The sequence below is a fragment of the Nyctereutes procyonoides genome, unplaced genomic scaffold (genome assembly GCF_905146905.1).
Source record: "Nyctereutes procyonoides isolate TBG_1078 unplaced genomic scaffold, NYPRO_anot_genome, whole genome shotgun sequence".
Taxonomy (NCBI): Eukaryota; Metazoa; Chordata; class Mammalia; order Carnivora; family Canidae; genus Nyctereutes; species Nyctereutes procyonoides.
This window is the reverse complement of record NW_026575142.1, coordinates 26,113,238-26,139,580: the sequence shown is the minus strand read 5'-3', so window position 1 is coordinate 26,139,580 and position 26,343 is coordinate 26,113,238. Positions and strand designations below refer to the sequence as shown.

General features: G+C 35.4%; 1 protein-coding gene across 19 annotated transcripts in view; it reads right to left on the bottom strand.

Moving 5' to 3' along the window:
* Positions 1-26,343, bottom strand: part of BAZ2B (bromodomain adjacent to zinc finger domain 2B) — a 296,342-nt gene that overhangs the window by 27,454 nt on the left and 242,545 nt on the right. For all 19 annotated transcript variants that reach the window (XM_055307809.1, XM_055307825.1, XM_055307810.1 and 16 more), the window contains 7 exons: positions 23,938-24,078; positions 20,845-21,099; positions 19,668-19,882; positions 18,751-18,825; positions 17,310-17,553; positions 12,130-12,192; positions 11,008-11,152 (listed from right to left, as the gene is read on the bottom strand). In XM_055307809.1, coding sequence (XP_055163784.1) covers positions 11,008-11,152; positions 12,130-12,192; positions 17,310-17,553; positions 18,751-18,825; positions 19,668-19,882; positions 20,845-21,099; positions 23,938-24,078 — 1,138 coding nt within the window. The remainder of the gene's footprint in view (positions 1-11,007; positions 11,153-12,129; positions 12,193-17,309; positions 17,554-18,750; positions 18,826-19,667; positions 19,883-20,844; positions 21,100-23,937; positions 24,079-26,343) is intronic.

The window sequence follows — 26,343 nt, the reverse complement described above, 5'->3', positions numbered from 1 at the left end:
TAAACTTTGCTCCAGTTAGCACCATGTGTATCATTAGTGGTTTTTGTAACCATGCATTCTGTATAACAGTTGGTGTCCAACAAAGTCCTAATGTCATGGATTTCTGGAAGGGAGTATGAGGGGTAGAAGATTTTCTTCTTGGGATCAGCATCTAATTCACTTGGAGTTAGGATGGTCTTAGTAGCTGTGCCAAGGATGGCAATAGCTCTAAAATGTACACTAAACCGGGAGTCTAGTGGCAATAAGGTGGCTTCAAATTCAGTTCTATCCCTCCTTCCTTATTAGTTTAGAGATTTGCATGAGTCCTAAAGTAGAGCATGAACCAGAAAAGGTGATGGCAGCCCCTTTAGAAGGTAAAGTGGGGCAAGTGCCCACAATTCCTCTGTTGTGATATGATGAAGCAACTAGCCCTTGTGATATGAAGCCAATTATTGTGAGGTATGCTCTACAGGAGCCTGAGTGGGAATACTAGCAGGAGGAAATCCAGCAACAAGCAGTAAAGAAAAGTTAGGTTTTCAACAGGTCCGCCACCATAAGCAGCACTTGGAAGGATCCTTAGATGCTTCGTTTGCTTGTCTGCATGATGAAGGAACAACAGTGAGATTTAAACAAGTGGAGGAGGGGGAAACACATGCCCTTGTTACAGAATGAGCAGTCTGGGTTGACTAGTAGTGCTGGGACAGGTAATGCGACCCTTTTCAAACTGGATGCTTGGTAGCTTTGGTAAAATAGATGCCTGAGACTCTTTAATGTGATGTGGACTAGATCCTCATAGGATATAGCATGATTATAAGAAAACCCAGGGCTTGAGAGGGGAAGGCCAGACAATATGCTCTCGGTGCCAAGAATGTTAAATGACAGAATCAGAAAAGATCCACCTAAGTGGACAATGGCTTTGACTTTACTCCTTCATCGAGAGACAATGTTAGAAAAGAAATAGTTCTTTCAGGTCATACAAGTCCCATTTTAGGGGAGGAAATGGAAAGAGACAGCCTAAAGTGGCACAGGTTTCTAGACAAAAAGAAAAAAGGAACAAAGGAAGGAGAAGATAGGCTAGACTTCTGGCAGAGACTCCCTTACAGCAATAAATGTAGTAATGCTCATAAAGAGAAGGACTGGTAAGACAGAGTTGATGGGTTGTGTAATTCTAGAGTGTGGAAGTGTTATCCGCTTCAAAAGCCTAAAAGACCTAGTGAGATAGTCAATAAAGAGACCTGTGAGATGAGACACAAAAGATCCAACGGCCACAGACTTGAAGAATTGTTCAGACAGGGGTATTCGCCAGAAGATTAGGTGAAGTAGGTGCCTGGGAAGGACGTATTTCAGAGACTACAGCTGTTGAGGCTCACCCCTACTGACCATCTGGTACGACCTCACAGTCTCTAGACTCTTGAGGAAAGGACTTGGAACACAGAGCCTAAGGGAATACCCTGTTTTATTTCAACTCCTGAAGTGGGGTTACAGGGGGATCCCTGGGTGGCGCAGCGGTTTGGCGCCTGCCTTTGGCCCAGGGCGCGATCCTGGAGACCCGGGATCGAGTCCCACGTCGGGCTCCCGGTGCATGGAGCCTGCTTCTCCCTCTGCCTATGTCTCTGCCTCTCTCTCTCTCTCTCTGTATGACTATCATAAATAAATAATAAAAAAATAAATAAAATTTGTGTTAAAAAAAAAAAAAAGAAATGGGGTTACAGGTGGGAATATTAAGTCATTAGCTCCACCTTATGAGTTTGAGTCAACTTCAGAAGCTAGGCTTTTTTTGTTCCTGATCTGGGCTCTAAGAAGGACTAGGGCTGGGCTCTGCCTCTGGGTCTCCTTCCAAGGGATTGCTAACCACACTCCTCAGTTCACTCTGCTGGAAAGGAGAAGAGCCTCAAACATTTAGGGGCTTGCTAGAAATGAGGGACCAAGTACTACTGTTTCAGAATGCAAAAGAGCCTCTGCAACCAAATTCCTTTATTGGGGCTAGGAGCTGGTTGTTACCTATGGCTCAAAGCCCAGAATCACCATCACTGCAAAAGGCTCTTGGATCTTTTGTGTGAACTCCAATTGTTCCTTTATCAGACTGCATAACTGGCATGGAAATACTAGGGTATTTTAAGTCCTGCACAAGCATGTCCACCTATCAGTTGGACATATTTGTTGTGACCTCTACTGGCAGCTTTGGTAACCGTTGGCCAAGCATGTTGTCAACACTCAGATGCACTGACCAGGCTTGCCAAGGACTCATAATATGGTTGCATACTTGGAGGAGAAAGACTGCATTTCTTATGCAAGAATAGATTCAGGTAGGGGTACTGAACAACACTACTTCACTATTTAACAACCCTATTTGACACTAGCGTTACAAGGATCTATGACTGAAGTCTCTGGCAAAGATACTCTGATGGTATTTATTAGCCTGAGTATCTGATTTCCTCTAGCCACTCAACGGTATACTCCTTTTCTGGATATGTTGGAATTACTATGCCCGTTCCATGTGTGCACCATATAATACATTAAGACTGAAACGTATTTATTATATGGTAGAGTTTCCAGAAATGATACAATAGAACAATTGAAATTCCTTACAATTGGAATTCCTTTCACAGTTACTGCCATTCAACAATCGTCTTGGCAACATAGTACAAGTGGTTGGTCTATGCTCCCTCTTCTCCACAGGCAGTACAGAATGCTGGAATAGTATTCTAAAAGATGGTTGCATTAACCCCTCCACGGTGACCTCTGTACACTGTCTGGTCTGGTGCCCTCTATTGTTTATACATAAAGGTCCCTATACTCTGAAGTTCCTTGACATCTTGAAGTTGAAGAGCAGAAATGAAGAATCTACTTGGTATGCCGAGACACTGAGTTTTTATACCTCAAAATTCCTCTCCTTTTTTGGTATCTTTCAACAGGGGCTGGAAGGTTCCTGTTGTTCATATTACAGATGAGTGGATGGATACAAATGTCGATATTCTCTTGCTTTCCAGATGACAAAAGCAACACCAGCAGGAGGGGCAATTTTGATTCTCTCTTGGTACTCCAAAACAGTTCTAAATACAAGAGTTTTTGTTGTGCACTCACTCTACAAGCAGGAGATTTTCTGCAGTCCTTACATTCACACAGTGTATTCTGTCTAGAGGACATCTTTGGTGGGAAAATAGCACCTCCTAGTTTCAAGAGGAACTTACTGTTCCGGAAAAGAAGGACAGACTGTATAAATCACCACTAAAGATAATGATGGACGTGGCATGGGCATAAACATGCCTGACCACAGAAGGTGAGAGGGTGGATGTAGCGTGAATAATTATCTTGTTGCCTTTTTGCAGATAGTAACAAACTGTACTGAATAACCCTCTACCGCTATCCCACGCAATGACACTTATTCCAAAGCTATCAGGATGTTGTATTTGTCATCCTCAACCTATTTAATTATGGAGGACCTTCTGGGTATTCCACTCCCAGACAATGCCACAGGAATTACTCATTACTCCAGAGTCTTCATTTGCTTGGGTTATCCATAATTCTGTCCTTACTAATTATATTGTGTAAAACTCTCTTTATCTTCTTTGAAACAGAAGGACACTCATATCCTGGCATTTGAGCTCCCAGTGATCCATTTCCCACATCAGGGGCATCTACTTTGGACCTACAGCACACTGGCAGTGTGCTAATCCCAGGGGAGGGTAAATGCCACGTGGATACAAAATGCAGCATTGAACCAGACTTGCTGGCACTGTGATCCAATGGAACTTGTTTTCTTATGTGAAAAACAGGGCCTTCCTGCCTACTACCTGGACATAACGTTGTCTGGACACTTTGTAAATAACTATGAGACCTTTTATCATGACTCAAACTGGCTGGTTAGCCTAGCTGGTTAGAGTATGGTGCTAATAGTGACTCAAGATCTAAAAGGCACTGGAGACTTTCCCAGCTATGATCTCTAATGTCAGCAGCAGAACCTACCTCTAAGTTGACAGGTATACAGGGATACAAGCTTTCATTATTTTGCACCAGGGCTCTTTCCTTGAATCGGCACCCATGAAGCTGAGGGTATGACCCCAAATCAGCTACCCTGGGGGACACTTCCATCGATCGAGAAGGCTTGGGCTCTATTCAGTGAACACATTAGCATTGATTCCTTGACCTGAGTAATACTATAAATGCATCGTTTTGGACCCTTTGTTGAATGTACTATGGACGAATGGCTAAGGGGAACTCTAAATCTACTAATGGTGTGGAATACTGTTTGTTCTGGAATTTTATCTGATGTCTCCTTCAGAAGGCACCATTTAAAACCCAATTAATAACTGTTCTAGATGGGAAAGCATACATCTAGTGAGCTACGCCAAAGGTCAGGGGGTGGACTAAAGGGGAATAAACCCTCAGTTTTAGCTAACTGGCTATAGGTGCTCTTCTCTTCCCTGAGGTCCATCAGCAAGCCAGATTAGTCACTGAGCTAGTTTGCAGAGGGACAGCAGGGCCTTTAGCTGATGTTTGGCACTGTTCCCAAGGCTCTCAGTATGTGGGATCTGCCCTTTATTTGTACCTCCTACTGCTGTTCCTAGGTGCAGAGGTCCTTTGAGATATATATATATTTTGCTGCCTGGAGAAACAAAGGGTTTTCTATCTCCTCTTGGACTAATCTAAAAATACAAAATATGAAGGAAGGCATCTTTCTCTTGAGGTGATCTTGTTGCTTGTCTAGTCTAGAACTGAACACTCCTATGGAACCAATATGGGGGCTTTAGCAGATCCTATATGCTTTGTTATGTCTCTACGCTAGAGTTAACATACTGATAAACTTTGTTGTTATGTGCACTGTGTGTTTCACTTGTGGTGTGAGTTATCTTGGATCTTATACAACATGAATTTAATTAATAGTTTTCTTTGGAGATAATCCAAGATCTGATATCTTCTCTTTGGATAAAGCTATTATAGGGATTTTAAAAAATACTTGGGCACTTATTTTTTTTAAACTTGTGGATGTAAACTTTGAAATGGATGAATGTTGTTAAATCTAAACTTCATTAAGAACATATTGTGCTTTTAGATAACTTAAAAAGTGATAAATGCAAGGAATAGAGTACTGCATATTGTATATACTGTATTAACTTTTATTAAGTACTTATTTTATGGTAGTTTCTACCAGTTAGTACTTATTCATCCTTATCAGCCTTGCCTCTCAGATATACTACTTGCCTATGGTGCACACTAATATGCTCTTGTTCTTTGTCCTCATGTATGGTATATCTTTCCAATTAGATTGTGAGTTCTTTCTGGGTAGAGACAGGTTAATTGATTCTTTTGTATCTCCATACTACTTAGTACAAGGCACAATATAAGTGCACATTAAACACTTGATGATTAAAATCATAAAGGTTTTATTCTATTTTAATTAGCTGCCAGATAAGGAGAAGGAATTTACATGTTATTTATTTTATAACTTTCATAGTATATATGAAAGTGATGATAGCTGATTCACAATCATCAGTGAATGCATAAAAATCATATGAGAAAATAACCTTTAAGTGAAAATTTATTCCAACTTTTCCCCTGTACCATGCAATGACCACAAATAATATAGTAAAAAGTACCATTAATATTTATGTATCATTTTGTAGCTCTCTTAAATCCATTATTTGACATGATAACAATAAAAGAATTTAACAGAGCCTATTTAAATTCTTTCGTAGAAAGAGAAATCGGGGTCCAAAGAGGGTAAGTGGTAGGGCCTGAATAGAAACTGAGGTCCAATAACTAAAAATTCAATAAATGTGATTTAATCTGAGAGGCCTAAAATTAAAATATTTCCCGTAAGTTATTCTTATAAACCTTATAAAGACATTTAAGTACTATTTTATTTATTCATGAGAGACACACACACACAAACAGAGGCAGAGGCATAGGTAGAGGGAGAAGCAGGCTCCTTGCAGGGAGTCCGATGTGGGACTCGATCTCGGATCCTGGGATCATGCCCTGATCTGAAGACCGACGCTCAACTGCTGAGCCACCCAGGCGTCCCTAATTACTTTCTTATTTTTAATGTGCCTGTGATATATAAAGTACTATGTTTAACAGTAGGAAGCATCAAAAGTACATATGACAATTATAAAACTTAAATAATATAAGCAGTATGAATATCAATTGTTAAGATAATGGTATAATTATTTGGTTTTCTAGGAGTTCACCAAGACTAAACATTATTTCCACTTACAGAAGCTACAGAAGAATTTATAAAAAGACTAGAAACTGAGCTGGATCAAGAAAGGTGAAATTTAGATGGTGAAGGAAAGGCAAGATAGTATTATATTGAACGGAATGTGGCAAAACAAAGTATGCAAAGTATGTAAAGAAGGAGAAATGCACATGTGTTAAGCAATGTGAGTAGACTTGTCTATGTTAATTCATATTAGAGAACAGTGCAAAGATATTTTGAAGTCAGATTTATAGAAGGCTTTGAATGTTTAAATGCTAGGTTGTATACAGGCTTACTACATCATCTTATCAGCAAAAGGGAGTCATTCAAGGTTTTGGAGTAGAAACATGACATGATGGAAGGAAGGAAGTATATAGAGAGTTGGGGACAGCAGTAGTAATCTATGTACGTATTAATAAAGAACTGATTTCAGCAGTGTTGAAAAGAGATTAACTTCAGACTACTCTCTAGCTCTATCCATGTCACTGCAAATAGCAAAACTCTATTCCTTTTTATGGCTGAGTAATATTCCAATGTGTGTGTACACATTACTTCTTTATCCATTCACCAGTTGATGGACATTTAGGCTCTTTCCATAATTTGGGTATTGTAAATAACCCTGCTATAAACACTGGGATGCATGTACCCCTTTGAGTCTGTATTTCTGTGTTCTCTGGGTAAATACCTGTAGTGCACTTGCTGGACTAGTGGGCAGTTCTATTTTCTGAGGAAACACCATACTGTTTTCTACATGGCTGCACCAGTTTGCATTCCCACCAACAGTGTTAGAGGGTTCCCCTTTCTCCACATCCTTGCCAACACGTACTATTTCTTGGGTTGTTAATTTTACCCATTCTGACAGGTGTGAGGTGATATTTCATGGCAGTATTTTTCTGATGATGAGTGATGTTGAGTATCTTTTCATGTGTCTGTTTGCCATCTCTATATCCTTTTTGAAAAAATATCCACTTATGTCTTCTGCCCATTTTAAAAATTGGATTATGTTTTTTTGAGTATTGAATTTTATAAGTTCTTTATGTATTTTGGATACTAATCTTTTATCAGGTATGTCATTTGTAAATATCTTCTCTAATTCCATAGGTTGCCTTTTAGTTTTGTTGATTGTTCCCTTTGTTGTGCAGAAGCTTTTTATTTTGATAAAGTCCTATAGTTTATTTTTGCTTTTGTTTCCCTTGCTTCAGGAGACATATCTAGTAAGAAGCTGCTATGGCTGATGTCAAAGAGGTTACTACCTGTACTCTCCTCTAGGAGTTTAATGGTTTTCTGTCTTACATTTAGGTCCTTAATTCATTTTGAATTTATTTTCATGTATGGTGTAACACACATGCTGGAATATTGCTCAGCCATAAAAAAGAAATCCTGCCATTTGTAACAATGTAGATACACCTAGAAGGTATAATGCTAGGTGAAATAAGTCAGTGAAAAAAAGACAAATACCATAGGATTTCACTCATGTGTGGAATTTAAGAATCTAAACAAATGAACAAAGACAAAAAGAGACAAAAAAATCTCCCAGACTCTTAAATACAGAAAACAAACTGGTGGTAGCAGAGTGGAGGTGGGTTGGGGTATGAATGAAAAAAGAGGATTAACAGTATACTTATCTTGGGGCACTTGGGTAGCTTAGTTGGTTAAATGCCTGATTTCAGCTCAGGTCATGATCTCAGGATCCTGAGAATGAGCCCCAGGTCAAGCCCCATGCTTAGCAGGGAGTCTGCTTCTCCCTCTGCCCCTCCCCCTGTTTGTGTTCTCTTTCTCTCAAATAAATAAATAATATTAAAGAAAAAGAGTACACTTATCTTGATGAGCCCTGAGTATAGAATTATTGAATCATTATATTGTACACCTGAAACTAATAACACTATGTGAATTATACTTAAATAAAATATAGATTTCTATACTAAAACCATCATTCTAAACAAGTTCTTCCTCTTGGCCTCTCTGATAGAGCTTTTAAGAAATCACAATTTTCCACTGAGGATTAATTCATCAAATTTCTCTCTGATTCCACTTATATCATATTCAATAATTTCTCCTAGGAATTCAACCTTTAATATATCACAGTCCTCCCATGTTCCTTGTTTGCACCTGAGCTTAGGGCCTTCCTACTACTTTTTATCTAGGCTACTAGAATGATCCCACAATTGATTTCCCCATCCCCTTCTTTTTTTCCCAGTCCAATGTGTACTTACTCCCAGATTATTTCAGTGTAGTTCCCCAACCTACATTAGTCGCTGCCTTCAAGAGCTCATAGTCTAGTGGTAGAGATGGCCATATATGCCAAAAACTATGATAAAATATTAAAGTAGGCTATATAACATTTCTCTGTTATAGGGACTTTGTTTTTATACCTTTGACTACCTCTGGCCTCATTCTGATTTGCAAAGTTCTAACTTTTCCTAGAGTTGCCTTTGGGACTACCCCTGGATTATTGGAAAGCAAATATATTTGGATATAGGTCTATTTGGAAAGTCTAGGAGTTCCCCAAACACACCATCCATAATTCTGTTTTTGTTAGTTATTGGGGTTCTGCATAAGATTTAAAAAATTTAAACAATTTATTTAAACTAAAAGCCAAAAAAAAAAAAAAAACAGTTAACCCATTTAACCCATTTCTTCTATGACCCCCTCCACTCACACATGCACCCTGGCAACCACCAATTTGTTATATCTATGAGCTTGGTTTTCTTTTCTTCTTATTATTTTTTTAGATTACATATATAAGAGAGATCATATGGTATTTGTCTTTTTCTACCTGACTTCACTTAGCATATTATTCTCGCGGGCCATCCATGTTGTGGCAAATAGCAAGATTCCATTCTTTTTATGGGTGAGTAACATTCCCTATGGTGCGTGTGTGTGCGCACACAGACCACATTGTCTTCATCCATTCATTCACTGATGGACATATAAGTTGTTTCCGTATCTTGGCTCTTGTGAATAATGATGCAGTGAACACAGGAGTATTTCCAGAAGCAGAATTGCCGGATCATATGATAGTTCTATTTTTAATCTTTTGAGGAGCCCTCATACTCTTTTTCCACAGGCTACACCAATTTACATCTCTACCAACAGTGTACAAGGGTTCCCTTTTCTTCATATTGTCACCAACATTTGTTGTTTCTTGTCTTCTTGATCCTAGCCATTCTAACAGGTGTGAGGTGAGATCTCATTGTGGTTTTGATTTGCATTTTTCTGATGATTAGTGATGTTGAGTACCTTTTCATGTGCCTGTTGGCCATGTATATGTTTTCTTTGAAAAGATGTCCATTCAGATCTGCCCATTTTTTAATTAGATCGTTTTTCTGCTTTGAGTCACATGAGTTCTCTACGTATTTTGGTTATTAATCCCTTATCAAATATAAGATTTATAAATATTTTTTCCCACTCAGTAGATTGCTTTTTCATTTTGCCGATGGTTTCCTTTGCTATGCAAAAACTTTTTAGACTAATGTAGTCCCACTTATTACTATTTTTCCATGCTAAAATAAAATATTTTAAAGTAAAAATATTTTAAGCAAACAGTTAAAAAAGGAACCCACCACACTATTCTGTTCAATCAACATACAGGCCCATCAACCTCAATTTTTGAAAAGAAATAAAATGCAGCTGAAGCTTCCACGTACTGTCTCTGGCTCCATTAGCAACTTTGCCCTGGAAAGGCAGAGCATGACTTTCATGTATCATTCCAATACATGATTTTATACTCTTACTTCACCTAATTTGAAGTCATAGGAAATATATTATTATGTAAAACACTGTTTACTATATGCCAACAATGCTTACATGCCAGACACTACTCTAAATACTTTACATGCATTATTAACTGCCCTCCTGCAAATATTTTTATTTTAAAAAAGGGTGGTTCCATTGCTAAAAACAACTACTTGATAAAAATTTGGGTCTGGACATCTATGTGATCAATCAATCTCCTCTTTCCTTTGGACTGTTAAACTACTACTAGGCACGGATTATGTTTTATATATCTCTGAACTTCTTGTAGTGCCTAAAAATGCCTGGCATAAAGTGGGTATTCAAAAAAAATGTGTTGAGAGAAGTTTTTGCCTACATGCATTACCATGGAGCTATATCTACATCCTTAAACTTATAAGCACTGATATAATACTCTTAGTCCCATCAGATTTTAAACATTTGGAAACATACAAATATATGGTTCTAAGAAGCTCAATTCAAGGTTTATCCAGCACATAAATGCACTGTGTACTGAGTTAGTTAATGTAACACAAGTGGAGGCAGCAAGAGAATAGTATAAAGGTAAAACGTCAAGGACTGTGTGGTAACACAAAACTCAAAAAGGAGCAAAGTTTAATAGAGAAGGAAAGTGATCATAAATTTCAAACATGAACAAGATTTTAAGGTGAATGAGGATTATGAAAAGGATCTTAGTTCAAGCAAGTGATCTCTAGGGACACTGTTAGGATAGATGGTTGTTGCAAAGATTAAAGAATAAACCACATGTTAAAAATTTGACAATGAGAAGGGAGAAAAAAATGGAGAAGCAACCCTAAGGGATAATACTACAGGTGAAGATCCTTGTCCACTAAATAGGGGAAGAATAGTTTATGTTTGATGTCAGAAAGAGCGGCAGAAGAGAAATCATGAACAGGGAAGGAATATTTATCAGTGAAAGAGGCATTATGAGTTCAAAAGAAATGGGAAGCAAGGTTTTACAATGTTTACCCATAAAGCAAATTTGATACTGGAAGCACAAAATATTTTGAAAGAGCAACAGGCTTTTTAAAAATGTGGTTTCTTATATTATTTTGTAACAGATTAATAGTTCCTACCTTCACCACTCTCCATGCCTTCTACAAAAATCCCCCCACATTGGGGAAGAATCCAGTACCGGCGTCTGTAACGATCCTGGCCAAACATCATCGAACGCAAAGAGTGAGAAGCGTCAAAGAGCTTCCTTCTGTACTGACTCTGTTGCTGTTAAAAAATGATGCATATAATTAAGCTATGGGTGTCAAGTGCTTTAAAAATTAATATATAAGTGACTTCACACTTATTATGCCTTTAGTAAGCAGATAGATTTCACTACTGGGAACAGATAGCAAAGGAGGTAAATATTATTACATGCCTGACTTCAATTTTAGTACCATTTATAAAGTTAGAAATTATTTTGAAAGTAATTAGAATATTTTTGTTACCATGGATTAAAAAGCTGTTCTGTTTTATCAGTTATCTTATAGTCAAGCTCATCTTATGCTTGATCATAAACAATGTGATCAAGTATTTTACTGGCCAGAACAAACTGGCTCAATTCTATGGATTTATGACAAATAATACTCACATATATATAATTGACCATTTCTGTATTTGCTCATTTTTATACTCATTCTGTAAACCTAGACAACATATGGCTAAATTTTGGGATAAATTTGGGATGAATTTTACAATATATAGGTATCTCATAATATTAATCTCATAATACAAAAATTCATCTTTTTTATAAATGTTCATTTAAAACTTCATTAACGCTACTGAAATTCAATTCTAAATTGAGTATTTTAAATGAGAAGTACACAAATACATAGTTTATAAATCCAATGCAAATAAAATACATTAATATAGTAATGTAAAATAAAACATAAGATGCTGAAACTATTACCATGATATTTGATTAAATTTTAAAAGTAATTACTTCCAAGAAATAAAACCATGCATTCACCAATATTCTGTATTTAAATGAAGAGCTGAAGAATAGAGTTTCAGTTTAAGTTCAGGCTTTTAACCTTGGCATTAAACTTTTAAGGTTTAATGTGAGAATGTTTCTAGAGCTCCTCATTTTAATTACTTATAAAAAAGCTTGTTTTTATTTAGCAGCCAGAAGAACTAATTCCATATAAGGTGGATCTTTAAAACACTGCAAAAAAGATGTTAACTGTAATCTGAAAAGTGCTTACTTTACTCAGTTTTTCAATCTGTTTTTCTAGCTCTTCAACACTTGCTGCTTGGTCACCTTCATCCTATATATAATAAAATACAGTATCATTTAACCTGTTTTTAAGATTTATTTTTTTTAATCAATCAGCAAATATTTAATGAAAGTCTCCTATATGTAAAGTACTAGGATCGGTACTATGGAAATAAGTAAGACTCAGTTGTTGCTCTTTATAAATAAAATAATCTGGTAGGGAGACAAAACATTAATACTAAAAAATAAAACCAACAAATAGTAGGAAGCTATAAGAATCTCAAGATAGAGGTTAAGAGTCATGGAGTTTGGGGGAAGGTGAGATTTATTCTGGTGGGAATCTATACCAAGAAAGGCTATATGGAAGAAGTTGTGTGTTTTGTTGCTGTTGTTGTTTTTGTTTTAAGAAGTTGTGTTTTAATCAGCTATCGAAGAATGGTTAGGAATTGATCAATCAGAGAAAAGAGGGCAGGGCATTTCAGAAAGAGTTTGCCGTACAATGACCTGAAAGGTAGGTACATCAAGAGATAAAGTGGGAGATGAGATAAGGAGTTTAGGGCTAAGTTGTAATGGACAGTAAATAATATCCTTTGAGGGAGGTTAAACATCATAACTATGCATTACAAAGATTAATCTGATAACAGTTGTAAGATGTTCTGGAGCAGGGAAAGGACTAGAATTAGTAAATCTTGTTAGTAGATTCCTGCAATGATTCAAGAGGGAAGGAGAATGTGGGCCTCATTGGTGTCAAAGAAATAGATATAAGAAAAGCAAGTGGATATAAAGAGATATTACATAATTAGAACTGCTAAGTCCTGACAAGTCCAGGATCTGAGATAGGAAAGGGTGAGGGAGTGAAGAAAAGAGTAAATAATGATGTTAAGGCTTTAAATCTGAGAACTGCAAAAGTATTGGTACCATTAATCAAAAGAATCATTTTTAGAGCAAAGAAGGTTAAACTACATTTTGAACACATTGAGTTTTTAGAAGAACAATAATCTCTACTGTATACAGTACTAATTTCAAAAATGGAAAGTACATATAGGACTATATGAATTTTTTCATTCTAGAAAATATATGAAAACCAGCCCCGAATTACATGTTTGAGAGAGAAAGCATGAAGTAATAGAAGGTATATGTGCTTCTTTGAATCTCAGCTGCACTACTTTCACATAGGCAAATCACTTAACTCTTCTAAGACTGTTTTGTTATCTGTAAATTGGTGATAACATTATCTGTAACATGGGATTTTTGTGAGAACTAAGTAAGAACAGATCTGAAAGCAACTAGCATATTTCCTGGCATTTAATACACAAATAAGATTAGTTTTCTTCTTTCTGAAAATTGTACTTTAATGAGAAGATGAAGGTACAGTTTAGGATTAAAAAAACCAGAAACTTATTTTTGATGTTCACTTTCTATAAGCATTTCTACAAAGTACATTGCAACCAAACACTCATGAATAGATATTTCTACACGGGTATGGTTATCACCCCAATAATAGGAAGTGAAAGGAAAATCTCTATCTTTTATCCATGCCTTATTCAAATTTAGTGAACCAAATTACAAAAGCATTTAGGCATATTATTTGTGTTAATAGTAATATGATTTCTATTTGGGATTAAAAGAAACCTACAATCTAAATCTTGATTCTCAAATAGATATTTATGTATCGATAGGATTCTAAACTGATCTTTTGACCAAAGGATAAATGTTTGATAATTTGCTTATGTAAAATGCAATTTAATCAACAAATATTTGAAATAAGACATTGAAATAGCTATGTATCAGCCAAATTAACTGCCATTTCGAAGACTTTTCCTATGATGGAAAAGAAGTAAAATGTCAAAGTTTTATTTAAAGGAGCTTTGGCTAATAGTCATTATAATTTTAAGAGATATGAAGGAACCCAAAAGACCAGAGAGAAAACAACAAAATTAAGAACATAGAATCCCTGCCATGATTCTCCATAGTTTCTCATCGAAAAGAGAGGGCCATTATATGTCTCTATATGCTAGAGTGTAATTGTCCATATAACTTTACATGCCGAATTGTGGGGTTAAAGCTCACAAAAGTTTCAAAACAAATCTAACTATTAGATTCCACGTGTTCAGGGAATGAAAAATGAGAAGAGGAGACCATGTTTGGGACAAAGGGCTATGACTTAGTCAAGGGCAGTATTTCCTAACTGAAAGAGATCATGTGGGTCTCTGCAATTAATTCTTTAAGGAGTGTAACTACAGACATGACCTATCCTTTAATCAAGAGGCCAAATCTATTTTTGGAGGAATAATGTGCCTATCTTACCAGTCAGATTCATTATATAGTTAAAATTTTATTTAATAGGAAATTGAGAAGTGGCTGTCAGTTCTTCATTGTGAAGAATAGCTCTCAAATCATTTAAAGGAAATGCTAATTTGCATTCTAGGTCCTAAAATATTTATTATTTTGAAAGCTTTTAAACTGTTTTCTCACACTAATAACAAGCTATACATTTGCCAGGATTTTGATCAATGAACTCTACAATCTAATTAACTCTATAGTTCAACACTCATAAAAAAATAAAGTACCACTTTAAATAATATATCTAGTCTAAGAAACATTAATCATGATTTTTAAATAATTAATAATGATTTTTAATCTCCCTTAAAGAAAAAAATGTATAGTTTGTTAATTTTCCAAGTGAAAAAACAAGTCAGGTGAAACAAATAATTTCTGTAAATAAACTAAGTTAGTGGGGTAAGTCCCAGTAGAATATACTGAAAACCTAATACAGAGTTTTAAAATTTATGAGAGTTAACACTTCAAAACAAATTATAACATCAAGTGCTGAAGAGTGATGCTAATTCTATGAAAAGCTTTGATTAATATTGGTCAGAAAGGTTTAATTCCTGCTATGGAGATAGCTCTACTTTCCAAATGAAGCAGATTGGTTTTAAATGGTATCTTTTGTTTGAGTAGTTACAATTCTGATATCCAAAATATATACCCTTCACACTATTTATTGCAGCATGAAAACATATGATCAGTTGGTTTCAACAGTACATTATGAAATAATTAATTTCTGTAAGGAACCTCAATGTCTCTTTTTCAGATTGGTACTCAAAAGAAGTAAAGCTCCTTCTGGTGATTTTTATAATTTTGGTTTAAAATATAACATGGGGAAGAATTTATGAAAACATTTTGCATGTATGCTAATTTCACTTAAGAGAATTGTATAGCACAAGATCTTGTAAGTTCCTCTACATTATCCAGATTCAGTCAAAATTTTGATTCAGTAATTCATCATTGGTCTTGATTAGATATTATTTTCATACATTCCATCAATAAATTCATCCCTTTAAGTGTTCTATCCTTATTTCTCCAGCAGTACTTAGTTGATGCAGGAAAGGAAAAGAATTCTACATTTCATTAGCATGGAGGGCAGAAGGAATGATTGACAGTATATTGTGTTTTGAGTACCATTCTGCAGGCTAATCAGTACTTCTAGCATTCTTTTCTGGTAAAAAAGTGAACTTCAACCTTCATCTCCCTTTTATATATGTCTATTTCTGTGGTTTATGGTAGCTTCCCTTAAATACACACATATACACACACGCACACACACACTCCCCACACACCCCTCAATGACCTTGCCTTCTTCCCTGTAGCCTACTCTTCAAAGCTGGCCCTTCTACTTTGATTGAATCCCCTCCAAAATCTTTATGGACCTAATACCATTAATTATGCTTTTCATCTCTTTAATCTTCAACCCTCTCTCTTATTTTATTTAGTCCTTTCAACCAAAAATCATCTCATGTCTTTCACATCTGAAAAGTTCTTGGTTTTTGCCAACCTCGAGGAACTATATCCTTTCTTCTGAGGCACAATGCTTAAAGCAGTCATTTTCACTTTCTCACTTTCTGTTTTTCTCATTCATAGCCTGGATTCCACTCCCAACCCCCTAATGAAACTGTGTTGGCACTGGTTACCAATGAATGAGTCTATGTTGCCAAATTCAGTGAACACTTTCCATCTTTATCACTTTAGATTCCTGCTGCCTTAATACTGTTTATCACTGTCTCCTTTTTGAAAGGTTTGATCTTCTTGATTTTGATTACTACATGAGTAGAAAAGAGTTAAACACTGAAGGTCTGACTGCTATACTTTGAAAGGCCTGCTCACAACGTTGGCCCTTGGTGTCTGAGAACTTGGATTTTGAAGGGTTTCCTTCATTCTTGTAAGAGTGGCTCACTAAACTGTGCTAACAATGTGGTTCATACTTTTCTTCTGGGAGTCTGAAATTTTGGCACATGGTATGTAGGAGGTGCTCATGTGACCAGCTCCCAGTAAAAACTCTGGGCACTAAGTATCTAATTTTACATTTTACACATGTCACACAATTTATTGCTGGAAGAAATAAACCCATTCTGTTTCACTTCCCTAGGAAAAGACTCTTTAGAATGTTGAGCCTGGTTTCCTCTGGTTTTCGGCCCATAGGCATTTTCTGGTTGTGCTTTGTTTCCTTTTGCTCTAAAAATTCATAGGCACAGTATGATTAGATTATGAGTTCTGTTAAGTCTCCTACTAAGTCACTGACTCTGGAGGGGATTTGGGGGATCCCTGACCACTAAAGAAATCTCCTACCTCCTTGACTATTTCTTTTTCAGCAAAAAACCTTGTGAGCTCTTAAATATTTATTGTGAATATTCCTCAGTGAGAGTGTAAATTGAGAAGAGACTTTCAGAGTCTTATTTATTTTTGATCAAAAGTGCCCAAAGCTAGGCACATAATAAATTACTATTTAAGAAATATACCAATCTCACTAAACCTTTTAAGGCACAAAGGATTGTACAAATGTAAGATATTATGTTACTAGAATAAAAGAGAATACCTGAAAATAAGAATCTGAATAGTTCTCTGGAGAATGCTCAAGTCATTATGTAAAACCTTCACTTTTTTACTCAATACAAGCACTTCCATGTGTAGGCACTGTATTCAATATCTACCTAATTATCACAAAAACTTTATGAGGTGAATATTATGACAATGAGTTTTCATATGAAGAAACTGAGGCAAATGATTGTCAAAATGGAATTTAAACACAAATCCATTTGACTCCAGATTTTGTGATTTTTCAATATGTTATACAGTCTTAGCTAAGTTTAAAATCAACCTAAATTTGATTACCTCATCTTCACAAATATCAGTCTTCCTTCCTTTTTTGTCTTCTTTATCTTCTTCATCCTCATCATCTTCATCAGCTTGGTCATCACTATCATCATCATCATCATCATCAAAATCACTGTCTCCTCCCTTCCTTCTTCGTTTGCGTCCTGGTGTAGGTGTGCCCAGTGGATGCTGTTCCTCTCCCAGATCAATGCCACCTGAAGTGTCTCTTTTGCCTGTTTTCTTAGCATGAATGATTCTGAGTCTTTAAATATGAAAAAAAAAATGATGATATGGTAAAGTCTTCCCTCTGTACTTTTTAAAGAGTGTAACAGTTTTTAAAAAGATTTTATTTGAGAGAGAGAGAGAGAGAGAGAGAGAATGAGAATGAGCCAAGGGGGAGGGGGAATTCGATCCCAAGACCCTGGAATCATGACCTGAGCTGAAGGCAGATGGTTAACCACCTGAGCCATCCAGGTACTCCTTGTTTTGTTTTGTTTTTTAAGAGACAGAGAGATCGAGAGTGTGCGCATGATAGGGGGGAGGTGGGCAGAGGGAGAGAGAGAAAGAGAAAATCTCAAGCAGGCTCCATTCCCAGCACATAGGCCAACCTGGGTCTTGATTTCATGACCCTCAGATCATGACCTGATCTGAAATCAAGAGCTGGATGCTTAACTGACTGAGCCACCCACCCAAAGAGCACAACATGAGTTTTAAGCAAAAATATCTTACCATATTTTTGTTAGTAAGGAATAAATCAATGTCAATAAAAATTAGAATTAAGGAAATTTAACAAACATGTTTCCAGAAATTACAGAATATATTAACTTTTAAGAATTATTCAGGATATCTCTTTGGAATTAGAACACATTTAAAAAAAATAAAACTTAGAAGGCTGAAAAGACAACTCTAGCAATGGCCAAGTGATACTTCCTGATCTCATGCTATCAGACTGAATAAATTTCAATTCAAATTACCACAAATAAGCTATCCTCTTAACATACAAGTTGAATAATTTCAGCATTGTATTTCCTGGCAGGAAGCTAATTAAGTTTTAATGCTGAATACATTTGGATATGTTAGACCTTCTGTAAAGCAAACTTTAATTAGAAAGCAATTAAAAAAAAGTGGTAGTTCCAAACAGATCCTGTTTATGACAAAAGTAAACTGATAGCAACAACAATCTTAGAAAATGTGATTGACTTCTTTGAAATAAAGAAGACAAATGGACTGTCTTCTAAGTTTTAAGAATATGAGCTCAATGAATCTCATTATATCTTTTGTCCACTGCAAATTCTGACCCTGAGTTTCATTAATTTCATATCTCATCTTTATTAAGCTTTACCTTTTCTAATTCTAAGACAAAATAAAGTTGAAATTCTATCTTTGCAATTTGTATGTTTTACAGGGGAACTTGTAAAAAGGAAAAATAGTAAACTAATTCTAATAAAACAGGACTTACTTGCGAAGTTTACCTTCTACTACCCATTTATCTCTCCTCAAGTTTGACATATAATCAATGTTCTTATCAATTTCACTGTCAATGCAAAAATGAAAAGACATAAGTTAATCCATTATGAAATACATTAATTTGGTAATAAACAAACTGATACAGTTTCTGGTAAGTAAAAATAATGATTGCCTATGAATAGCAAAAACAATTGAAGATTATTTTAATATATTATCATATCCTTATAGATACATAGAAAACTTAAAATATCCAGTAATGGTAGAAATGCACAGATCCAAAATATTTGGATTGATCCTTTTCCTACAAAGGTAAAGGACTAAAAGTAATGTATTTAAAATCTGTAAAATAATAAATAGGAAGAATAAGATGAATGTGGATTTGCTCAACAAATCTTGAAATACTAAACTGGAAAACTTACTTTGACTCTTAAATGAGATTAACTACTTTTGAAAAAGTACAAATTAATAAATTAAATTAACTAAAAATATTTAGATTGCATTAGCACATAATAAAATAAAAAACAGCTGGATAACTCTAGGAATGGCTACTAAGGAAAATCAGGTAAGTCATGTCATTGAAAGATGTCAAAGAAAAATTCTGGATTCTTTCATTTGTGGCACTATAGCAAAAAAATAGCATTTTTACATTCAGTGTATAAATAACAAAATCATTGTATAAACAAAACAAGTTACAAAGACTATATTGTATGATCCAAATTTTTGTTTCAATAGACTGCAAAGAAATACACAAAAATATTAGCAGTAGTCACCTCTGAATGGTGAGATCAAATAGATTTTTTTTGTGTTAGTCTGTTACTCCAAAATTTTCTATCACAAATTTGTATTATTTTGTGATTAGACAAATTTAAAACAGGAAACAGTCACCAGAGGAGTCTGGTATATGCTTACCTCACCACACTCTTACTGCATGCTAGTTCATTGATCAGGAAAGCCAAAACTGAAGCTTTCTGGGCTGGAGTATGAGCCTGAAAAGCTTTGGTTTTCAGGCTTTCAGTAAGCTCGGTTTGTCCACAATGGGCTTCCATAAAAATCTGCAAAATCTCGGAAACATTGTCTCGATTCACACCAACATTCAGCAAATGTTCTCCAAGAGCTGTTTTGGCCTATAAAAGTTTGACATTTTTACCATGGTGATTATAACTGTTCACAATAAGATTTTAAAATATGGGTATTACATATGACCTAGATATTACTGACAAGGACTTAATTCACATTTTTTGATGGAGCGGAGATGAAAAGTATACAACAGATAATAGCCAAGTATTTAAGTACTTGTAATCCTTCTAATCCTTCTCTAAACCCTTGGTTAAAAGGTAGAGAGGGAGAATAGTATGTAAACTCATGGGTATAAATAGTCTTTACAACTTCTTTGACTATAGGAACCATCCTAACCTTTTCCAGGCTTTATCTAGATGTTCTATCAATAGTGGTATTCAGGCTCTCACTATTGTGTTCTGGCTCTCTGGTGTCATGGGTTCTACTGCCTGATACACTGAATGAATAGGGAGATGGAAGAGAAAGTAACAAATGCATCTGGAAGCCCCTCACTCTACAATATTGCCTATAGCAAAGCTGACCAAAATGTGTATCTTAGTTGAAATTAAGATAAATTTGAACTTATTGGGTATCCACTGAACAGTACAGAGTCTTAATGTGCTGGTCTATAAGTTCTTTGATTAGCCTCAGTTATTCATAGTGATTTAGAGACAACACAGTATAATTTCAGAAGGTACACGTGAGTTCTAACTGCTTTATGAATTATGAATTGTTTTGTCTAATATCACATGTTTATTTCCTTAACTCAACTTGGTTTTTGCTGACAGATAGAGGAAAAAAGGAGCAATTTGGGAATGATCTATATTCCTTAGGCTTTATGAACCAGGTTTTTCTAGGTATGTATCAATTTACCCTGAAGCAAATCTATATTTAACTTTGTGAGACGCGTAGAAAAAAAATGGATCAGTCTATGCAGTCTTCTGCTAATACGCTAAAACCAGCTAACAATGCACTGATAGTAGAAATTAAAAAAAATTATACATATATATATATATATTTTTTTTTTTACCTTGTATCCTGTAATTAGACCTGGATCACATACAGCAGCTGAGAGGAGCCTCACAAGCAAGTCTTGTACTTCACCCATGCTGTCCCCTATATTTAGCAATCCCTCTTGAAGAACACTCAGGTTTGGAACATCAATATTCACATCAAAGCCCAAAACTTTACCAAAGTTTCGTAAGAACTGCACCACCATGAGACAGTCTGAAAATGTACTTCCAGAGAGAACAAGTCCTGGAATACGAGGCAACTCTGGCAAAGGCTGAAAATAAATTAAAATAATAAATAAATAAATTTAAAGCCATGATTTCATATCTTCTGAAGTAAAATAAGTTGCTATCTTTCTTTTTTCGTGCATGATACCAGTGATTTTCTCTCTGGAGTATAAATTTGCTCAGGGCATTTCTACAATACCTTGATATTAAGTACAGACAGGCTCTTGAGTGCAAGTAACCAACAATACATTTTGGTTGAACCCAACATGAACTTAGATTTTTTGCAAAAAAAACCCCACTAATTTTAACTAACATATTGATAAACATTGGTTTATACAGCTGGAGCAAAAATTAGGTAACATAAGAAACATTTCAAAAGTATCTTCCGGTGAACATACTTAGTAGAGTACTGATTTCTTCTACTGGTGGAGACTGATTTTATATTTATTTCCTTCCTTCCTTCCTTCCTTCCTTCCTTCCTTCCTTCCTCCCTCCCTCCCTCCCTCCCTCCCTCCCTCCCTCCCTCCCTCCCTTCCTTCCTTCCTTCCTTCCTTCCTTCCTTCCTTCCTTCCTTCCTGATAGTCACACAGAGAGAGAGAGAGAGAGGCAAAGACATAGGCAGAGGGAGAAGCAGGCTCCATGCACCGGGAGCCTGACGTGGGATTCGATCCCGGGTCTCCAGGATCGTGCCCTGGGCCAAAGGCAGGCGCTAAACCGCTGCGCCACCCAGGGATCCCTTATATTACATTTCACACTACTTTGGGAGCTCAGAAACTAACAGTTTGTATCTGTGGGCTGTACAGTTGGGCGTGGTAGCCTTTTTGGCTAATGAATATGAATAAATAAGTGGTTCACATAATCAGAACCCATGACCCTATCAAGAACCCAGTTATACTGTAACAGTCTAGGGTTCCTAAATGTAGTGAAACATTAACACTGAATTTCAATATTAAAAGTGAAAAGCTATCTCCTTTGCTCCTTCTCCAATATGTTTACATTTTAACATTTTAATGACTATAGTACTAGTTGTCATAAGCATTTTAAAAATTAAATATGTAATCTAAATTTAAAACATTTTTGTATATGAATGATATTTAATAAGTGTATCTTAACTTTTAAGTGGAAAAAATATGACGTCAATACTTCTATTTCTCTGAATTTGTCTTGTTCAAAAATGGTCCCCTTCCCTTCATTTACTGAAATAATGAATCAAATACTTCTACTAATATTGAATGGAAACACAGAAATATGGATAATAGCGGACACCATACAAATCTTTTACGTTCCATTTGACAACCAATTAAATGGTTTTAATTTAATTCAGAGACTTTTCCTGAACCCTATCATACACATACAAGTCCATAGTATTCTAGAAATGCATATAACAAAGCTAACAAAATGAACACATATTTGATAAAATGCATATAGATTTAAATACAAATAAAAGATGCAAGGAGATAATGCTCATTTAGTATTAAAAAATATTTATTCACTATAAAACTTATTAAATGTGTTAGTAACAAACATATATACCCATTCTGGGCTTAGGAAATTTTAAACATCTAATCGACTAAAACTAGTATGCATACTTTCTTTTTTAAAGCATTTATGCTAAGTAAATAAATAGAATATTAATATAGTTAAATCCTCACTGGAGTATTAAAAGTTTGCTTTAAGTACTTCAGAAGAGAGCTTACACAGATTAAGAGAAAATCATTATTTGTATATTAGATGAATATAACTTATCAGTAAATATAGATGCTGCTAATCAAGTATAATAATGTATTACTGAGACAGTATTACAGAGACAATATGCAGTATCGATATAATTTTTTAGGAATGTCATCTTCTTAGGTAGAGTCAAACATAATAGATTTCTACTCATAAGTATATGAAATCATGCCAGACATCAATACTAATTGGTCTTCCAAATTTCTTTTATATATTTTAGCCACATTACATGTCTGTGAAGCATGATGGAATAGAAAACACATATTAAGTACTTTCATTGGATATACTTCTTGGCTTCAAGATGATAAACAGTGTGGACTCTGGAATTTAACAAACTAGAGACTGAATCCAAGTTGCCACTTATGAGCAGTGCAATCTTGGGCAAGTTCCTTAACCTCTTTGTGTCTCAGTTTTCCCCATCTGTAAATGGGCATAAATACCAGTTCCACAGGACTGTGATGAGGATTAAATGAGAGAATTCATCTAGAGCACTTGACATAGTGCCTGGTATGTAGTAAAAATATTTAATAAAAGTTAGCTACAATTACAAAGCATTGAAAGAGGTTATAGATTATAAATCTTCACTTATTTAAATTATCTATGGGCATGTGGTGAGGAGTTAGAGCTTTCTGTACCTAAATGGGTTAACATTTAGAAATCCTATCCACTTCTCTAATTCATCTTTGTAGATTTTTTCAGTATTTCTACTTCAATTTAAAAATGTTTACATGGGGCACCTGGGTGGCTCAGTTGGTTAAATGTCTGCCTTAGGCTCAGGTCGTGATCCCGGGGTCCTGGGATCGAGCCCCGCATTGGGATCCCTGCCCAATGAGGAGTCTGCTTCTCTCTGCTCCTCAGACTCTCCCTGCTTGCGTGCACGCTCTATCTTAAATAAATAAGTAAATAAAATCTTAAAAAAAAAAAAAAAAGGTTTGGAATGCTCTACTTACATATTAGGAAGTGCCATTATTGGCATAGGAGCTCTAAAAAGGTTTACTGGTGGCTAGTCAGGAAAGGCAGATTGACCTTGACTTGGAAACCCACTGCTCTAGTTAAAAATAAAAGGCTTTCATAGTGGCAACTCTGGCAAAGGAATCAGGTGAGATACAGGAAAAATTACACTTATTAATGAAATGTTTCTCATGATAAATTACCTTTTGGTCTGCTAAGCACATATCTTCATTAGGCTTCTTTAGTTCCTTTGCCATTTCTAATTCTAATCTTCGTTGCTCTAGTTTACGTTCTTTATTTAATCTTTTCTCATCACGTTTTTCTTGCTTCAACCGTTCTTTTTCCTTAAAAAGAAAACCAAGTCCAACAGTTTCTTTAATAATTGTATGTGTTTGAAAAACCTCTGGTTAAAAATTTAAAAAGTTATCAGAGGGTTATTATTTCCACGAACAGAATTTTCTCAGGAGATTTAGGAATAGATTTGGAACTACGTAGAAACAATGACTTACTTTCACCCTGCGAGTTTCAAAATAATTTTATTACTATGTGTATATGTGTTTTCATTGTCAATATTAGATTCAATTGAGATTATTCCATTATTCAAATTTTATTCATATTGTAACCTTCCCTAGGTTACAGCATGAGAATAAAATACTTACTAATAAAAACAGATATATAAAATGCATATGGTAATTAAATATTTATAAAATACAGTTAGCTAGTATTAACACAAATTTTTGTGTAGCTCCCTGAAGGGAGGATTTACAGTATGAAAGTAGAAACAGGGATCCCTGGGTGGCGCAGCGGTTTGGCGCCTGCCTTTGGCCCAGGGCGCGATCCTGGAGACCCGGGATCGAATCCCACGTCGGGCTCCCGGTGCATGGAGCCTGCTTCTCCCCCTGCCTGTGTCTCTGCCTCTCTCTCTCTCTCTCTCTGTGACTATCATAAGTAAATTAAAAAAAAAATTAAGAAAGTAGAAACAACATGCTTGAATTTGCAAAAGCAGTTCTAAGATAGCAACTGTGACAGAATCAAAATATTTAGCACTTCAAACAACATCTAAGAGAACGTAAAATGGATTCTGAAGGCAATTCCAAAAGCATTAAAAAAATATTTTCAGTGGCAGCAATATGGAAATAATCGTCCTGTCTCCCTGTTGTAGGGGATGACATTCTGTTGGAAGAAGTCAAGAGATTCTCTACGATAATATTAGTGTCATTACTTTATTGCCATATCTCAAATACGATTCTTAGATGAGAAATAAAAGTGGAATCATTAGGCAGGCAGTTCTAGTCTATTACACCACACATTTGACACATTAATGATGGGTTTACTTTTGTAAGGCTAGTCATATCTCTTCCTTGATTAAAAAATCTTTCAATTTTCTTTATTTTTATTAAAATAAAATAATTTCTTCTGAATTCTAAACTTTCTTTTTTGCTTCAATCTTGTCTCCCATTTTTGTATTCTATGTATATTTAGTCAAACTATTTGCAATTTCTGATGATCATCTTGTTTTCTAACCTCCTCACATTGGTGCACTCTAATCAGGAAATCATTACTCCCATCTAGTGGATCTTAATCCTCTATAAACACTACCATCTCCATCCTAGTACCAATTTCTCTTAATTCTCATAGCTCTAATCTATAATTTTAACATTGCATTTATTGCTTCCTGTACTATATTAGCATTTTTGCCCATATTCTAGCTATCTCTGTTTCAATTACCATGGCTAAGCACATTGACTGCTGTGGGAAGGCATGCCACAGAGGGGACACAAGAGTGGGAGAGGATATTCCAGGCAGAGTAGAGAAAGTGCAATGTATTTGAGAAATTACTAGTAGTTTCAAGAGTAGAGTGTAGGCTGCTGGTTGAATATTGCTGATATTATGAAAGAGCCAGAGGCCAGGTCATGAAAGCCTTTTTAGATGATATGCTCAAGTCATTATTCATATTTATACTGTCTCTAAATTTTGGGGTTATTGATTCATACAGACATTTGGGAGGAAAATGATTCAGAAGCTATCTTGTAAGATTACTGACAACAAAAAAGTACTATAATTAATCTTATTGGTTATAAACTAAAAGCAGTTTCTGAGGGTCTGATGACATAAAATATACAAAATTAACATGCAACACTCGCACAATGCATTATAGATTTTTAATTCAAATTATCATTGGTAGAACTTGTTTTTTTCCAGAATTGGATTTTTAATTTATAAACACATGGCTGTTGCTCTAAGAATTTTTCCAAAGAGAAAACATTTTGGTCACTGATCAGAATAATGAGTTACAATCCCCAACAGAAAAGACCAATGTCTTCTATAGATTTCAAAGTAGCTGGTATAAATTTTTCTACCATATAGGCCTAACCCAGAATTCTTAACGATGTTCATAATAATAATTGCAAAAATAAATTCACTAGAAACTGTTGAAAATGGTTACCATTTCTTTTCCAAAAAGAGAGGGCATGTGTGACACTAATGCTCTCTTCACTGTGCCAGCTTCATATTGATGGCAATGTGGGGGTACGTAACACTGCAGTAATATGCAGACAATGAGTAGACTGCATTTATGTCATGAGGTAAATATGGCATATATTCTTGGA